Raw genomic sequence first — 15,086 nt, 5'->3', positions numbered from 1 at the left:
GACCCGTTTAGGGCAGGAGAGATTATGCCAGAAGGAGGCCACCATATGATTCAGGTAGTCACAAAAATCCTTTGGAAGGATAAAACAACTTATGGTGTCAAGGGGAATGGAATGCGCCACCATTTTAACTAGTAATTCTCTTTCGGCAATCCAGAGATTTTTGTTTGCTTTTAATAGTCTTGTTTGGTTAATCGAAGCATTTTTGCTCGCCATTATAACTGTGGTGTATGCTCACCATACACTTAAGTGTAATGCTATGAAGACTAAATTTTGTAAACTAAATGACATGAAAATCGATGATTAAATTATTGCTTATTTCTTATTGGTGACACATCATTTAGTCTCAAATTTAGTCTACTAGCATTACATGCACTTAATCATCTGTCACGTGTCCTTTCATCTAACCATAGTAAACTTTCACTTTAAATGTTACTTTTTCAATTTTGAAAAAAAATTAACTATAATTAAGTGAAATGACACGTAACAAATGATTAGGTGTATGATGTTGAACATACACTATAGTTTATGATGGTGAACAAAAATGCTCCATTGGTTAATTCAATGTAGAAACTCGAAGAGTAATTGGAGCATCGAATCCAACTTAATCGAGAAATCAAAGTAATGAGAGATTCGAAACGTTGTGTTGAAAATTCCACCTTCTCGGACAATTTTCGGCCTCCTTAATTATCTGTTAATTACTTAACATTGCGTCTCTTAATTTCTGGTATTGGCCTACCTACTGACCAGTTCTCACTCCACTTGGCATGTCATTCCTTCTAACAAAAGAAAAACTAAGCGTGTAGTTATGAACTTATGAGCTTATAAAACGAATTCCAAGTGAGATATGAGCTGTACTTTACGCACATATGATGTTGCACCATGTATATAATTCTAGTGATAAGTTTCCACCACATATCCACCTACTCGTATATCCGAGAATAATTTATATAGAACAGATTCATTGTCACATGATTTTTATTTTAAAAAAACACTGTCATGTAAAGAAAAACTTGTACATAACAATACATCATTAAACAAAAGACACAACATGACGGTGAATTTGTTTCATGTAAACCTTCTCCATTTATCCAAGTTCAATTACCAAATCTCGTGATTTGTTTTCAAATGATTTGGTGGAACCCAAATGCTTGCCAAGTAGTAGGGTTCACATGACCTTGAGCTCATTGGATAACTTACCTCTTCTACTTTTCTCAGATAAGCCGGGATGCCGCGTAAATTGGTAATCCCACAACAATAGAGTAGATTTTTGTTTCAGAAAATAATCAAGTGCTTCTCTTCTCCTGTGCACGGCACCAACATAGATCAATACCCTTGATCTTTGTGGGCCCGTTTCCAATTATTTTAATCAATCGTTAACAAATCAAATAGGACTGGAGACAAAGAGAGTAAGTGTCGTAGTAGAAATTAGGATAATGTTAAGGAAATTAAATTTTATAAAGTAAATTACATGAAAGTTGATGATTGAATTATTAATTAAATGTTCATTAACAAGCTTATTTCTTATTGGTAACACATAATTTAATTTGTAAATTTAATCTACCTAACATTATTCTATAAATTAATTACCCTTGTGCTTTTTCACACAAGGATTTGAGGCTTCCCACCCTCGTTCCCTAGAACCCCATCTAACTATTGACAAAAAACATACCAAAAACCGATTCCTTTGCCTTTCCTCACTTTGGTTTATATTGACGATTAAATATACTGTAATGACATTCAATGATTATATCTGATCAAATTAGTTAGACCTGTGTTGTTCCGCCACCAACTCAAGTTCAAACATCTTACCTTATTATTTAGATTAAATTAAAATAATACTTGAATAATAAAAACTCATTCACCTTGAAACTAAAAATTATTCAGAGTACCTTCAAAATTGCCAATCCGATTGAAGAATTCACTTATATTAATATTATATTAATTATGATAATATTATAGGAAATTTTAATGAAAAGCTCCCGGCACTGTTCACTTTAACGAAAAATCACATTTTTACTCTAAAAAGTCAATCCTGGTACTATTCACTTACAACACATTTTTGTCATTTTCGTTAAAACTCAAAGTTTTCAAACTATTTTTATTTATTAGTATTTCTAATATTATACTCATAAGTATAAACTCTTTAATCATCCAAATTAAAAAATATTGAAATTATTGTCACACCTCAAACTTATAACTTTGTCTTTTTCTTTCTTGAAACCTTCATTAATCAGACAGTCACATGTTTTGAATGTGTATATGACAAAACATTCTGATTCTTATTATAATTGAAAGACTGACTTTTACAAAATAAAAATAATAATCGAAAGACTGATGGGTTCGAGATCGAATCTTTTTCACTCAATGTAGCTCTAATTCTTATTTAACATATATTAAAATAAACCAACCATTAAAATAAACCTAAATAATAATACCTTCCAACAATATACATGTATACATAAATCCTATTGAGATATCATTTTCATAATATTGCTCACATTTTGTAAAACTTTGCTCATCATCATCCATTTATTTCGTTGATCTCAGAAAATATTGTCACATATATATATATATTGTTTGGTTTCATTGGTAGCACAACTTTGCTCAGTACTACTGGTTTTGTTGCCGCTGTCATTGATAAGGGCAACCCCATTTTCACCCTTACTTCCAATGCTCGTTTGTTGAAGCTGCAGTGCAAACTCAAGGCCCCTCACAACATCATTCATCGACGGTCGTTCGACTCCCTTATCATGTAAGCAACTTATAGCAATCTCAACGAACTTGTTCAAGCACTCGACTTCAATCTGACCCTTTACATTTGGGTCAATGATCTGGTCAAGTGTCCCGTCTCCATGACAACTCTTGGCCCATTCAGCGAGGCTGATTTGCCTAGTTTCCACCGTATGCAGCAAAGCTGGCCTTGCACACAATACCTCCCACAAAACCACTCCAAATGAGTACACATCAAACTTCTCAGTCAGCTGTTAATGTTGGAAGTAATCCGGATCTAGATACCCGAAACTACCTTTCACCACGGTGCTGATGAGCGTTTTGGACGTGTTGGTCGTGCCCATTTTTGACAACCCGAAATCCAAAACCTTGGCCACCATTTTCTCATCCAATAAAATATTTGTGCTCTTAACATCACGGTGAATAATGGAGCCCTTGGCACCACTGTGAAGGTAGTGCAACCCTCGTGTTGCGCCAATACAAATTTGGAGTCGTTGTTCCCAAGGAAGAGGTTTAAGGTTACCAGTGCGATACAGATGGTCACCGAGAGTACCGCGTGCCATGTAATCGTAAACCAAGATCATCTCGCCATTATCAGAGCAGTAACCAATGAGTGAAACCAAATGGCGGTGGCAGAGTTGGGAAAACAGCTCGATTTCCGTCTTGAACTCATGAGCCCCCTATGTTGACTCCGGTCTCAGCTGTTTGATAGCAATAGGAGTGAGACCACTGTCAATGCACCCTTTGTACACATTGCCAAACCCGCCAACACCAATAACGAAAGTATCGTTGAAGTTTTGGGTGGCGGCTTTAATCTCAGCCAGTGGAAAGTAACGACACAGATAAAGCAGTAAAGGTGATCCCGGGGTCTTTGTTGACTTTGTCTTCCCATGGTTGGAGTCGAAGGACTTGACTTTTCCTCGTGGTTGGAAAATCTCTAGGAGGAAAGAGAAAAAAAGTATGCTAAAAACTACACCAACGACGAGAGACACTAGTCCTTGCCATGGCAATTCTGGGGAAGCACTGGATACGGTGACGGCTAGCTTCATGCCTACCTGACAATGATTGCTAAAACTGCAGATGTAATAGTGGTCGCCTGCGGAGGTGAGTGTGATGTTTGCTAGGCCAGTTGTGCGGGATAGGCCAATTCATTCTTCTTCGTTGCATGAGTGGAATGATGCCTTCGTTACTCGGACAACGTTGTTTACACCGGTGATGAAGTTGAAAACTGGCCTAGAGAGTTATTGAAATTTTGTGAGTACAAAAATTATAAGGTTATTTAGCTATAAACCCAACACCTTATCACTATGATATTAGACCACATGCGTCTACGGGAAATATAATGAGTAAATAGAGCACAAATACTTTTATATAATAATTGGTATCACAGCACAAAAGAGTTAATGACAAAAAATCACAATATAATATATATGTCATGTTCAAGAATTCTAAATTATAATACAAGTGAGCGACATATTTGTAACAGTAGAGGAAAATCTTACCAAGTGTATCACCAACCGTGAAGTTGTTTGTAGCAGCCCAATTTAAATATTCTTGTGCCCCAGATATTGGAATAGTCCAACCCATGTTATCTCCCACCACATGCACTTTCTGTGTAGCCACTCTTTGCACAAACATTGCCACAAATACACCAAAAATAACAAACATATTGCTCTCCATTTCTCTATGTCGATGTTCAGTCTGTTTTATGTTGCATGACTTTATCTCCTAATTTACCAAATTGTATTGTTTATACGTCAATATATGGCAAGGATGCATGAATTGGAACGAGGCTTTCATCAAAAGTCAAGAGTGGAAAAGAGTGATGAAAGACTTGATAGGAGTCTTGAACACGGTAGCCTTGACCTGCATCTAGGACTGTTTGCTTATATGTTGGGCGATTGGTTATCTTAAACTTTGTTGAAGAAAATTTTCAATGTGCTCGGAATACCGAGTTGTACATCATATGTCGTTATACAAGTGAAGGAACACGTATAAAATCACACATGGTATACTATCTCGTATTCCGGGCACACTGAATAATTTCTCAACTTTGTGTGCTTGCAATTTACATTCCCATGCCAATGGACGGGAGCCATAGTGCAAAGTTTTGAACCTTCTAAAGTTAATTTTGAATCTCGTTTTTAATAACGTTATTTAACACAAAAATCCGACACACTTGATGATATATTTTTAATGTAGATGAGTCCCACTAATATTGTGGTATTCACCTATATATTACAAGTATAAGAGCAAATATGTTAATTTTCTATGTCTACATAACATCACTCTTATGTTAGATATGAAAATAATAATTCTTTAAGAACTTTATAATACTGAATTAGTTTTTGGAAATATGCTAGTGATTTTTCATGTTTTAGTCCAACGTATATTGATTAAATTTGAAAATTCCACGATTTTGACACCTTTGAAAATTCTACGATTTTAAAGCTCTTAGTCTACTCCTATGCGTATTTTACATATATATATATATATAATATTAGTAGAGCTATATCGTTATTGGATCGGACAATTAGTTGTTAAGAAAAACGAAAGCCGATGAGAATCGAATCCACAAAAAAATACACATGCATGATTGTTTTTCATTACTGTTGTAAAATGACAACTGCAAAATAATTAAATTCCCACAACTAATTAGCAATTCTTTTGGTTGCCAAAAAATAATAATAATAATAATAATCACATGGCAATATTCTTCAAAGATCCATCAAGACCAAAATGTGTTCGGTTTAATCTTCTTTGTGTGTGTGTGTGTGTGTGTAATTTTTTTTCGAGTTGAAACGATAGCGATTTTAATATTATCAAGAATATGACATACAATCATCCAAGAAGATACCCTTGGTTAAATCTAGAGGTTCCTCGAACCAATGAAAACTAGAAGGAAAATCTAAGGCCAACTTGGCCATTCTATGAGCCGCACCATTAGCGGCACGACTAATATGACAAATTTTGGAGGACCCAAAACCTCTTAGACTCTCCCGGACATCATCCAACAATAAATCCAAAGAGGAGGACCCTCACTTCAAACTTCCAACCCCCTGAACAACCTGCAAGGCATCACTCTCTAGAATAATGCATTGCAAATTCCGTTGCATAGCCTAGTAAAGACCCTCTCTCGCCGTTATCAATTCAAACCATAAAGAGATTATTGACATGCATTAGAGCATCTTCAGTGGAAACTCTAAATAAGGACAACCATTGTAATAAGGAGGCAGATTGTTTGCCCTCCTATTTGGATGCCCTTCCCATCCCCTCCTATTCGGGTGCCTTTCCCATCCCTTCCTATTTTATGCGGTCACGGTTAAATCACGTCAAAATTTTATATTGATTTTTTTTATAGAGATAATAAGACAAAAAGAAATAGAAATATAAAATGTTAACATAGTTTAACCGTGACCGCACAAATAAGAAGGGATAAGAATGACATCCAAATAGGAGGGTAGATAATCTGCCTTCTTATAATAAATAAGTACAAAACGACAAAATGAATATCTAATATCTAATCGGATCCAGACTATACCCATATAAAAAAACTGCATAAGGACAACAATGAGTGGAAAATATGGGCCACCACCTTGATTGCTGATGTGCTGCTGGAAGGCCACTTGCCTGACACAACTACTGCTGGACTGGCCAGACAATCCCAACAAAATGACTTTTTTATTTCTTTTCTCCACGGATTCTAGGAAGATGGGGTGATGGTATTTTATTATTTATAATTTACATTTTAACGGATTCTAGGATGATGGGAGATTATTTTTTTTTTTTTCAAAAGATTCTAAGAATATGATAATGATATGGCCTTTAATTATTTTTTTTTAAGGAAAACTAATGAAAAGGGTTTGAAAAATTTGAGTTTTAATGATAAGAACAAAATAAAGGGTAAAATGAATAGTATCAGGATTGACTTTTTAATATAAAAATATGATTTTTTGTTAAAGTGAACAGCACTGAGACTTTTTTGTTAAAGTTCCCTTGTTTTTATCCTTTTCAACAAATTCAAGGAAGATGGTGATAACCTTTTAATATTTTTCTCGTGGTTATAACCTTCAATAATATAGTCATTTTCGTTACGCTTGTGAAAAAAAAATTAGTATCTAAATTTGCATTTTTTTTGCTAAAATGTTGACAAAAATATTTTAAGTCAATGTAATGTGAAGTTAATTTAAAAAAGCTAACATAAACAAAAATTTTCACTTAATCAAATTCTCACATAAAATTAGAATATGTGACGAACAAACTAACAAACGGATTATCAAACAAACATCAAATGAATATAAGTTTCTTAACCGAAAATAAAGAATGACGGCTAAATCACATAAGACTACATTGTGATTGACTTACTATTCTATAAAGCTACAAAGTATCATATACACCAATATTTTCCAACAATATAGACATATACATAAATCCTATTGAGATACCATTTTCAAAATATTGCTCGTGTTTTGTAAAATGTTGCTCATCATCTTCCATTTGTTTTGTTGATCTCAGAGAAGACTGTCACATATATATATATATATATATTGATTGGATTCATTGGTAGCACAACTTTGCTCGTTACTACTGGTTTCTAGATCAAGACTTTACTAATAAAATAAGGCTCACTTGCAGCTACTCAAAAAAAGATTTGTTTCGTTGATCTCAGAGAAGATTGTCACATATATATATATATATATATATATTGTTGGATTCATTGGTAGCACAACTTTGCTCGGTACCACTAGTTTTGTCACCGTTGTTGTTGATAAAGGCAACATCATTGTCACCTTTACTTCCAATGCTTTTTTGATGAAGCTGCAGTGTAAACTCAAGCTCCCTCACAACATCATTCATCGACGGTCGTTCGATTCCTTTATCATGTAAGCAACTTATAGCAATCTCAACGAACTTGTTCAAGCACTCGACTTCAATCTTACCCTTCACATTTGGGTCAATGATTTGGTCAAGTGTCCCGTCTTCATGACAACTCTTGGCCCACTCAGCGAGGTTGGTTTGCCTAGTCTCAACCGTTTGCAGCAGAGCTAGCCTCACATACAATATCTCCCACAAAACCATTCCAAATGAGTACACATTAGACTTCTTAGTCAGCTTTTAACGTAGGAAGTATTCCGGATCTAGATACCCGAAACTACCTTTCACCACCGTGCTGATGTGCATTTTGGACGTGTTGGTCATAACCATTTTTGACAACCCAAAATCCAAAGCCTTGGCCACCATTTTCTCATCCAATAACATGTTTGAGCTCTTAACATCACGGTGAATAATGAAGCCATTGGCACCACTGTGAATAATGGAGCTCTTAACAACCATATTACTCTCCATTTCTCTCTGTCGATGATCAGTCTGTTTTATGATGCATGACTTTATCTCCTAATTTACCAAAGCGTATTGTTTATACGTCAATATATGGCAAGGATGCATGAATTGGAACGAGGCTTTCATCAAAAGTCAAGAATGGAAAAGAGTGATGAAAGACTTGACCTGCATCTAGGATCGTTTGCTTATATGTTGGGCGATTGGTTATCTTAACTTTGTTGAATAAATTTTTCAATGTGCTCGGTGTTCAAAATGCCGGGTGGTACATCACATGTCATTATACAAGTGGAGGAACACGTATAAAATCACAAGTGGTATACTATCTTGTATTCCAGGCATACCGAATAATTCCCAACTTTGTGTGCTTGCAATAATTTACATTCCGATGCCAATGAACGGAAGCCAGAGTGGAAAGTTTTGAACCTTCTAAAGTTAGTTATGAATCTCGTTTTTAATAACGTTATTTAATGCAAAAATCTGACACATTTGATGATATATTTTTAATGTAGAGGAGTCCCACTAATGTATGTGGTATTCACCTATATATTACAAGTATAAGAGCAAATATGTTAATTTTTAATGTCTAAATAACATCACTCTTATGTTAGATATGAAAATAAAAATTCTTTAAGAACTTTATAATACTGAATTAGTTTTTGGAAATATGCTAGTCACTTTTCATGTTTTCGTCCAACAACGCATATTGATTAAATTTGAAAATTCCACGATTTTGACACCTTTGAAAATTCTACGATTTTAAAGCTCTCAGTCTACTCTTATGGGTATTTTACAGAGATATATATATATATATATACACTTTAACGAAAAATCATATTTTTAGTAGTAAAAAAGTTAATTCTGGTACTATTCACTTACAACACATTTTTGTCATTTTCGTTAAAACTCAAAAGTTTTCAAATCATTTTCATTAGTTTTTCTAATATTATACTCGTAAGTATAAACTCTTCAATCATCCAAATTAAAAAATATTGAAATTATTGTCACACCTCAAACTTATAACTTTATCTTTTTCTTTCTTGAAACTTCATTAATCAGGCAGTCACATGTTTTGAATGTGTATATGACAAAACATTCTGATTTAGCATTACTGTGTATGTGGCCCCTCCACCACACATCTTGACGGCCAATAATCGAAAGACTGATTTTGACAAAATAAAAAAAATAATCGAAAGACTGATGGGTTCGAGATCGAATCTTTTTCACTCAATATAATTGTAGTCTTTTTGTAGCTCTAATTCTTATTTAATACATATTAAATTTATGACAATAAAATTAAAAAAAAGTTAAATTTGTAAACGTATATCAATTAATAACTAAAACCACAGTGACGTCACACCCTTGAATGTAAAAGATCTGATCTCGGGAGGTAGATTCTCTGCCCTCCCATTTTCCGTGTCCTTCTGTGCTCTTCTATTTTGTGTAATCACGGTTAAATCATGTTAATATTTTATATTTTTTTTTTTATAAAAATAATAATATAAAATTTTTATATAGTTTAATCGTAATCACAAAAACAAAAAAGACACAAAAAGCACAATAAGTGAAAGGAGAGAGAATCTGCCTCTCTGATCTCGTGGGTTCACACATGCATTCGCCGTATGAAAAGTCAACTTCTATATCTGTCGAAAACATGGAAATTGACACCAATAATACAACTCGATCTAAATGATTTAATATGCTTCCAAAATAAAAAATTATTATTTAATTACGTGCAACATGGTACATGCAACGAATCCCAAAGCATAATGCGCGCCCGCCAAAACAAATATTTTTGTTTACATTCGACACAGAGTCCGAGGAAAGTGTCCTTTTTTCTTTTTTTTCCCGATTTCCACAGAGTCCTTGGATTGCAAAATTCAAATTTGCACAACTCCTTCACGGTTAATCGTGACAGTTTTATATATTTTGCTATAAATACCCCTCTCTAGATTTCCTCCAATATTCGTGTCTAACTCTGCAATCCAATTGCATTGTTGGTGTTGGGGTGTTCTTGTTTCACTCGAACTGTTCTTGTGGAGTTGTAGTTGGTGTTTTTGGTGGACTTTTTGCGGCGGAGGAAGAGCAAAGATGACGGTTGGGGCTGGGATTTCTGTGGAGGATGGGAACTTGGTGGTGTTGGGGAACAAAGTGTTGTCTGAGGTTCATGACAACGTTGTGGTTACTCCGGCATCTGGGGGTGCATTGACCAATGGTGCTTTCATCGGTGTCCAATCTGATCAGGTTGGTAGCCGCAGGGTCTTCCCGATTGGCAAACTTGAGTAAGTTCTTTTTTTTTTTTTTTCCTTCGTTGTTTTGACCTTTTTAGTTGAGATTTTCGACGTGTTTATCGTTAAGTTAATGGCGAACTTGAGTACGTTTTTGTTGGTTTTCACCTTTTAAATTGTGATTAGTGATGTGGGAAAGGTCATATTTTGGGTTTGTGGCTTAATTGTGTGTTAATGCAATTGGGAAATTTGATTAAGTTGTTCTGTTTTCACTTTTTAATTGTGATTTGCAGTGTGGGAATGTGTCATAGTTTGAATTTGTGGCTTAATTCTATGTTAATGTTGATGCAATTGTTAAACCTAAGTAAGTTTTAGGATTTTTGTTTCAATTTTCTAATTGTGATTAATGATGTTGTTAAGTTTCATAATTTGGATTTGTGGCTCGAACCTATGTGAATGTTTGATGTGCTCGATCTTTTTGTGCAGGGGATTGCGCTTCATGTGCGTTTTCCGGTTTAAATTATGGTGGATGACACAGAGGATGGGCAATTGTGGCCAAGATGTTCCCTTTGAGACTCAGTTTTTGATTGTGGAAACAAAGGATGAGTCTCATTTTGGTGAAGGAAGCAGAGACGGGGCGGATCAGTCTGCAGCTTATACCGTTATCTTACCGATTCTCGAAGGGGACTTCAGGGCTGTTCTTCAAGGAAATGAACTTAATGAGATTGAAATCTGCCTAGAAAGTGGTAAGGCAAAAGTCAAAAAGTTTTCAAATCTTTTCATGTTTATTTTTGTTATTTTAGAAGTAATTTTGGTTGGTTTTGAAACGGTTTTGTAGGAGATCCTGCTGCTGATGGATTTGAGGGTAGTCATTTGGTTTTCGTTGGAGCCGGATCAGACCCATTCGATGTCATCGCAGATTCTGTGAAGTAAGTTGAAGTGTTAATAAATTGCACGCTTGCTAATATGTTCTTTGATTTCTGTTCATGTCTTATTTTAAGTTTTCAGATTAAATGGTATAAAGGAATTAGATCGCCGTGCATTTAGTTTAGGATGAACAAAGATATTGAATTTCTGATAGAGATTCTTCGTTAAGTTGAAATTAAAATTGAATTAGGACTGTCACTCTTTCTTGACAACATTATTTGTGAATGGCTTTACGTAGTTGTAATTTTAACTATATACAGGACCGTGGAGAAACATTTGCAGACATTTTCTCATCGCGAGAGAAAGAAGGTAACCTAATCTTTTTTCTCAGTTCGTCTGGATTGAATTCGCCTTTTCTTTTCCCACAATTCAATCATCTCTAAATGAATTATGCTTTATGTTTCAGATGCCAGACATGTTGAACTGGTTTGGCTGGTGTACGTGGGATGCTTTCTACACCGATGTGACTTCAGAAGGCCTGAAGCAAGGACTGCAGAGGTACTGATTTTCTCGTCATGGATGCTTTTGAATACTTGACATTAGCATTACAGAGACAGTAACGAGTGTTTTTTGCAGCCTAGAAAGTGGTGGAGCCCCTCCAAAGTTTGTTATTCTTGATGACGGATGGCAGTCAGTCAACATGGATTCCTCTGGTGTTGGATACGACGCTGATAATGCAGCAAAGTGAGCACTTGGTCCAAAGTACTCTCATTTTCATGTTGTCTCACCTTACAAATTTCGTTACATTATTATTTATGTTCTTCTCGTGCAGCTTTGCAAACAGGTTAACACATATAAAAGAGAACCACAAATTTCAGAAAGATGGTAAAGAGGGTCACAGAGTAGAGGATCCTGCTTTGGGGCTTCGCCACGTTGTTACCGAAATCAAAGAAAAACACGCTTTGAAGTAAGTCTTAATGTATTTTCTGACATTTGGTTGTCACAACTATTTAGTTTATTAGGAAGTAATTCTGTTTGTTTTTCGATCTTGCAGATATGCTTATGTGTGGCATGCCATAACTGGATATTGGGGCGGTGTTAGACCTGGTGTTGCTGAAATGGAACACTATGATTCAAAGTTGGCTTACCCAATTTCATCTCCAGGAGTCGAGTCTAATGAGGATTGTGATGCCTTGAAAAGTATTACCACAAATGGGCTTGGCCTTGTGAATCCCGAGAAAGTTTTCAACTTTTATGATGAACTGCACTCTTATCTCGCATCAGCTGGTATAGATGGAGTCAAAGTTGATGTTCAGAACATTCTTGAAACCCTAGGAGCAGGCCATGGTGGAAGGGTAAAACTTACGAGAAAATACCATCAAGCATTGGAAGCGTCTGTCGCTAGAAACTTTCCTGACAATGGAATTATTTCTTGTATGAGTCACAATACAGATGGTTTATACAGGTAAAAATCTCTTTCACGTTTATGCGCGCAATATTACTGATTTCGTAAGACCTTGAGTTTTTTTGTATGACTTCTCAGCATTAATGATTTGGTATGACCTTGAATTTGCTAGTGTGAAGCGGACAGCTGTTATAAGGGCATCAGATGATTTCTGGCCTAGAGATCCAGCATCACACACAATTCACATCGCATCAGTTGCTTACAACACTGTTTTCCTTGGGGAGTTTATGCAGCCGGATTGGGATATGTTTCATGTAAGCAGCCAAACTCTGATATCTGATATCAGTTTGAAGTTCAAGTATTCTCCTATTTTGTTTTAGTTTTTCAATTCTTATTTTGGATTTGTTCTGCATGTTAGAGCCTGCATCCAATGGCTGAATATCATGGAGCAGCTCGCGCGGTTGGAGGATGTGCAATTTATGTTAGGTATGGTATTTGTTTTTGTCTTTGTCAGCTTCAACTTCTGATGTGAAAATAATCAAACCAGAGACAAATTTATCTGTGCTACCTATTTATATATGATGCAGTGACAAGCCCGGGCAGCATGACTTCGATCTTCTGAGGAAGCTCGTACTTCCTGATGGATCTATCTTGAGGGCCAAACTTCCAGGAAGACCAACAAGGGATTGCTTATTTTCTGATCCTGCCCGAGATGGGAAAAGGTTTGTAAAAGGACATTAATGTTTTGTGGTTTTGTCTCTTCAAATGATGTGTGTTTCTAATCTAAATTATGGTATTACAGTCTTCTGAAGATATGGAATCTGAACGATGTTACGGGAGTTGTGGGGGTCTTCAATTGCCAGGGAGCTGGGTGGTGTAAGGTTGGAAAGAAGAACCTCATCCATGACCTGGAACCGGGCGCAATTACCGGGGTTATTCGGGCTAAAGATGTTGATTATCTGCCCAAGGTTGCAGATGAGAAATGGTCTGGGGATGTTGTCGTATTTTCTCATCTTGGTGGTAAGTTTAGCATTTGATTTGGTTCGTGTAGTCTGTACGTTTTACTAGTAGACCATACTGTCTAGAGTACTTAACATATTCATGGATTTAAATTTGCAGGAGAGGTGTCTTATCTTCCCAAGGATGCATCCATGCCAATAACATTAAAATCCCGGGAATATGAAGTCTTCACAGTGGTTCCTGTCAAGGAACTGTCCAATGGTGTAAAATATGCTCCCATAGGCCTAATCAAGATGTTCAACTCTGGGGGAGCCATAAAAGAATATGATGAACCTAACACAAGCACAACAGTTGTCGTGAAAGCTCGCGGATGTGGTATATTCGGAGCCTACTCATCATCTCGACCCAAGAGGATAACTGTTGATTCAGGGGAAACCGAGTTTGGATATGAAGACGAGTCTGGTTTACTCACCACTGATTTGAGAGTGCCAGAGAAAGAACTGCACGTTTGGAACATCAGCATCGAGTTTTAAGGATTATAAATTATGAGTGTTGTTGTATTGATGTTGTGTAGGCCTTTAGAAGGAAATGGTGTACCTTGTCATCGTATTAATTAAAATTGGGAGGAAAATGCAGACTGCCATTTGTCTGCGTCATGGCTTGTAGTTTGTATTCAAGAAATTCGGAGAGAAATGAAATGGAAGTTTCTATTTAATTAGTCAATGTATTATTGTCCGTATTATTTCGATAGTTTGAATCTTGACATGGAATATTGGTTTTCTTGGATGTTTTGCCCGGATGTTTGTGATGTGGAAGTCTGCTAGGCGGCTGTTTCTAATCCAATTTGTATCTCAGTTTCAGGGAAGGAGAGATGTTTCGGAGGCGTTGCTTGCGAAGAACAATCACAAAGGGCACTGTACGATCTGAGGGGAATGACACCGTCTTTTAGATGCGTGGATGCGTTACGATCTTTGCTCAAGGTTCCTTCCTTCATCTCTTTCCTTCCTCCCTCTCTCTGCACTTTTTATTATACTTCGATGCTTCAGTCTTAGGATCGGATCGATGGTGAATATGGAATGTTGTATTAGGGAAGTTTTGGGTTTTCGTTAAGGATGTTCCTTATGAACGAACAGTCGTTCCGTGCGTGAAAATAATGAATGCCTACATTCTAATGACGATGATGCATGCAAAAAGAGCATTTGAAAACAGGCAATCTACGACGAGGCCGTAGAAGTACATATATTTTGTTGAAAGAAACTTCATTTTCCATGACAACTGCATCGAAGTGTTCACTGTAAATGGACGACCTCATGCTCCGAAAATGGTTGGCTGTTGGCTTTGCGGTTCTGCTGAATAGGTGTTTAGTATGGTGATACTTGGCATTGCTACAAGCCTAACGCGATCTGGCCTTCCTATGATTGACTGAAAGTTCACCGGCAGGCTCCCCCCCGGCTCTCGGATGAGAACTGGTTGCTTGAGTTTGACAATTACAAGCTGGCCTCGATCTGAAGCAAAAATTTTAGTTGCCATGCGCGGGAACCACCAGCTGAATCGACGAT

General features: G+C 36.3%; 1 protein-coding gene and 1 pseudogene across 1 annotated transcript; one reads left to right on the top strand and one right to left on the bottom strand.

The window, feature by feature from the left end:
- Window positions 1–2,543: 2,543 nt before the first annotated feature.
- LOC137715627 (receptor-like protein kinase FERONIA) lies at window positions 2,544–8,076 on the bottom strand (annotated as a pseudogene).
- A 1,844-nt stretch (window positions 8,077–9,920) lies between these two features.
- Window positions 9,921–14,250, top strand: LOC137715468 (probable galactinol--sucrose galactosyltransferase 1). Its single transcript, XM_068454809.1, has 13 exons — window positions 9,921–10,349; window positions 10,782–11,041; window positions 11,134–11,224; window positions 11,483–11,531; window positions 11,629–11,720; window positions 11,799–11,906; window positions 11,995–12,129; window positions 12,217–12,627; window positions 12,740–12,881; window positions 12,986–13,053; window positions 13,155–13,289; window positions 13,370–13,587; window positions 13,687–14,250. Exons 1-13 carry the CDS (start codon window positions 10,159–10,161, stop codon window positions 14,058–14,060), a joined length of 2,274 nt encoding a protein of 757 aa, XP_068310910.1. The 5' UTR covers window positions 9,921–10,158; the 3' UTR covers window positions 14,061–14,250.
- The last annotated feature ends 836 nt before the right edge of the window (window positions 14,251–15,086 follow it).

This window comes from Pyrus communis, chromosome 14 (genome assembly GCF_963583255.1).
Source record: "Pyrus communis chromosome 14, drPyrComm1.1, whole genome shotgun sequence".
NCBI classification, from domain to species: domain Eukaryota; kingdom Viridiplantae; phylum Streptophyta; class Magnoliopsida; order Rosales; family Rosaceae; genus Pyrus; species Pyrus communis.
This window is presented reverse-complemented; position numbering and strand designations above follow the sequence as displayed.

Bases quoted from the DNA above. Each gene is read 5' to 3' on its own strand.
- LOC137715468 (XM_068454809.1), top strand. From the start codon at position 10,159: ATGACGGTTGGGGCTGGGATTTCTGTGGAGGATGGGAACTTGGTGGTG. The intron at 11,225-11,482 runs GTAAGTTGAAGT...AACTATATACAG, and splicing joins GTCATCGCAGATTCTGTGAA to GACCGTGGAGAAACATTTGC. The intron at 12,628-12,739 runs GTAAAAATCTCT...TGAATTTGCTAG, and splicing joins AATACAGATGGTTTATACAG to TGTGAAGCGGACAGCTGTTA.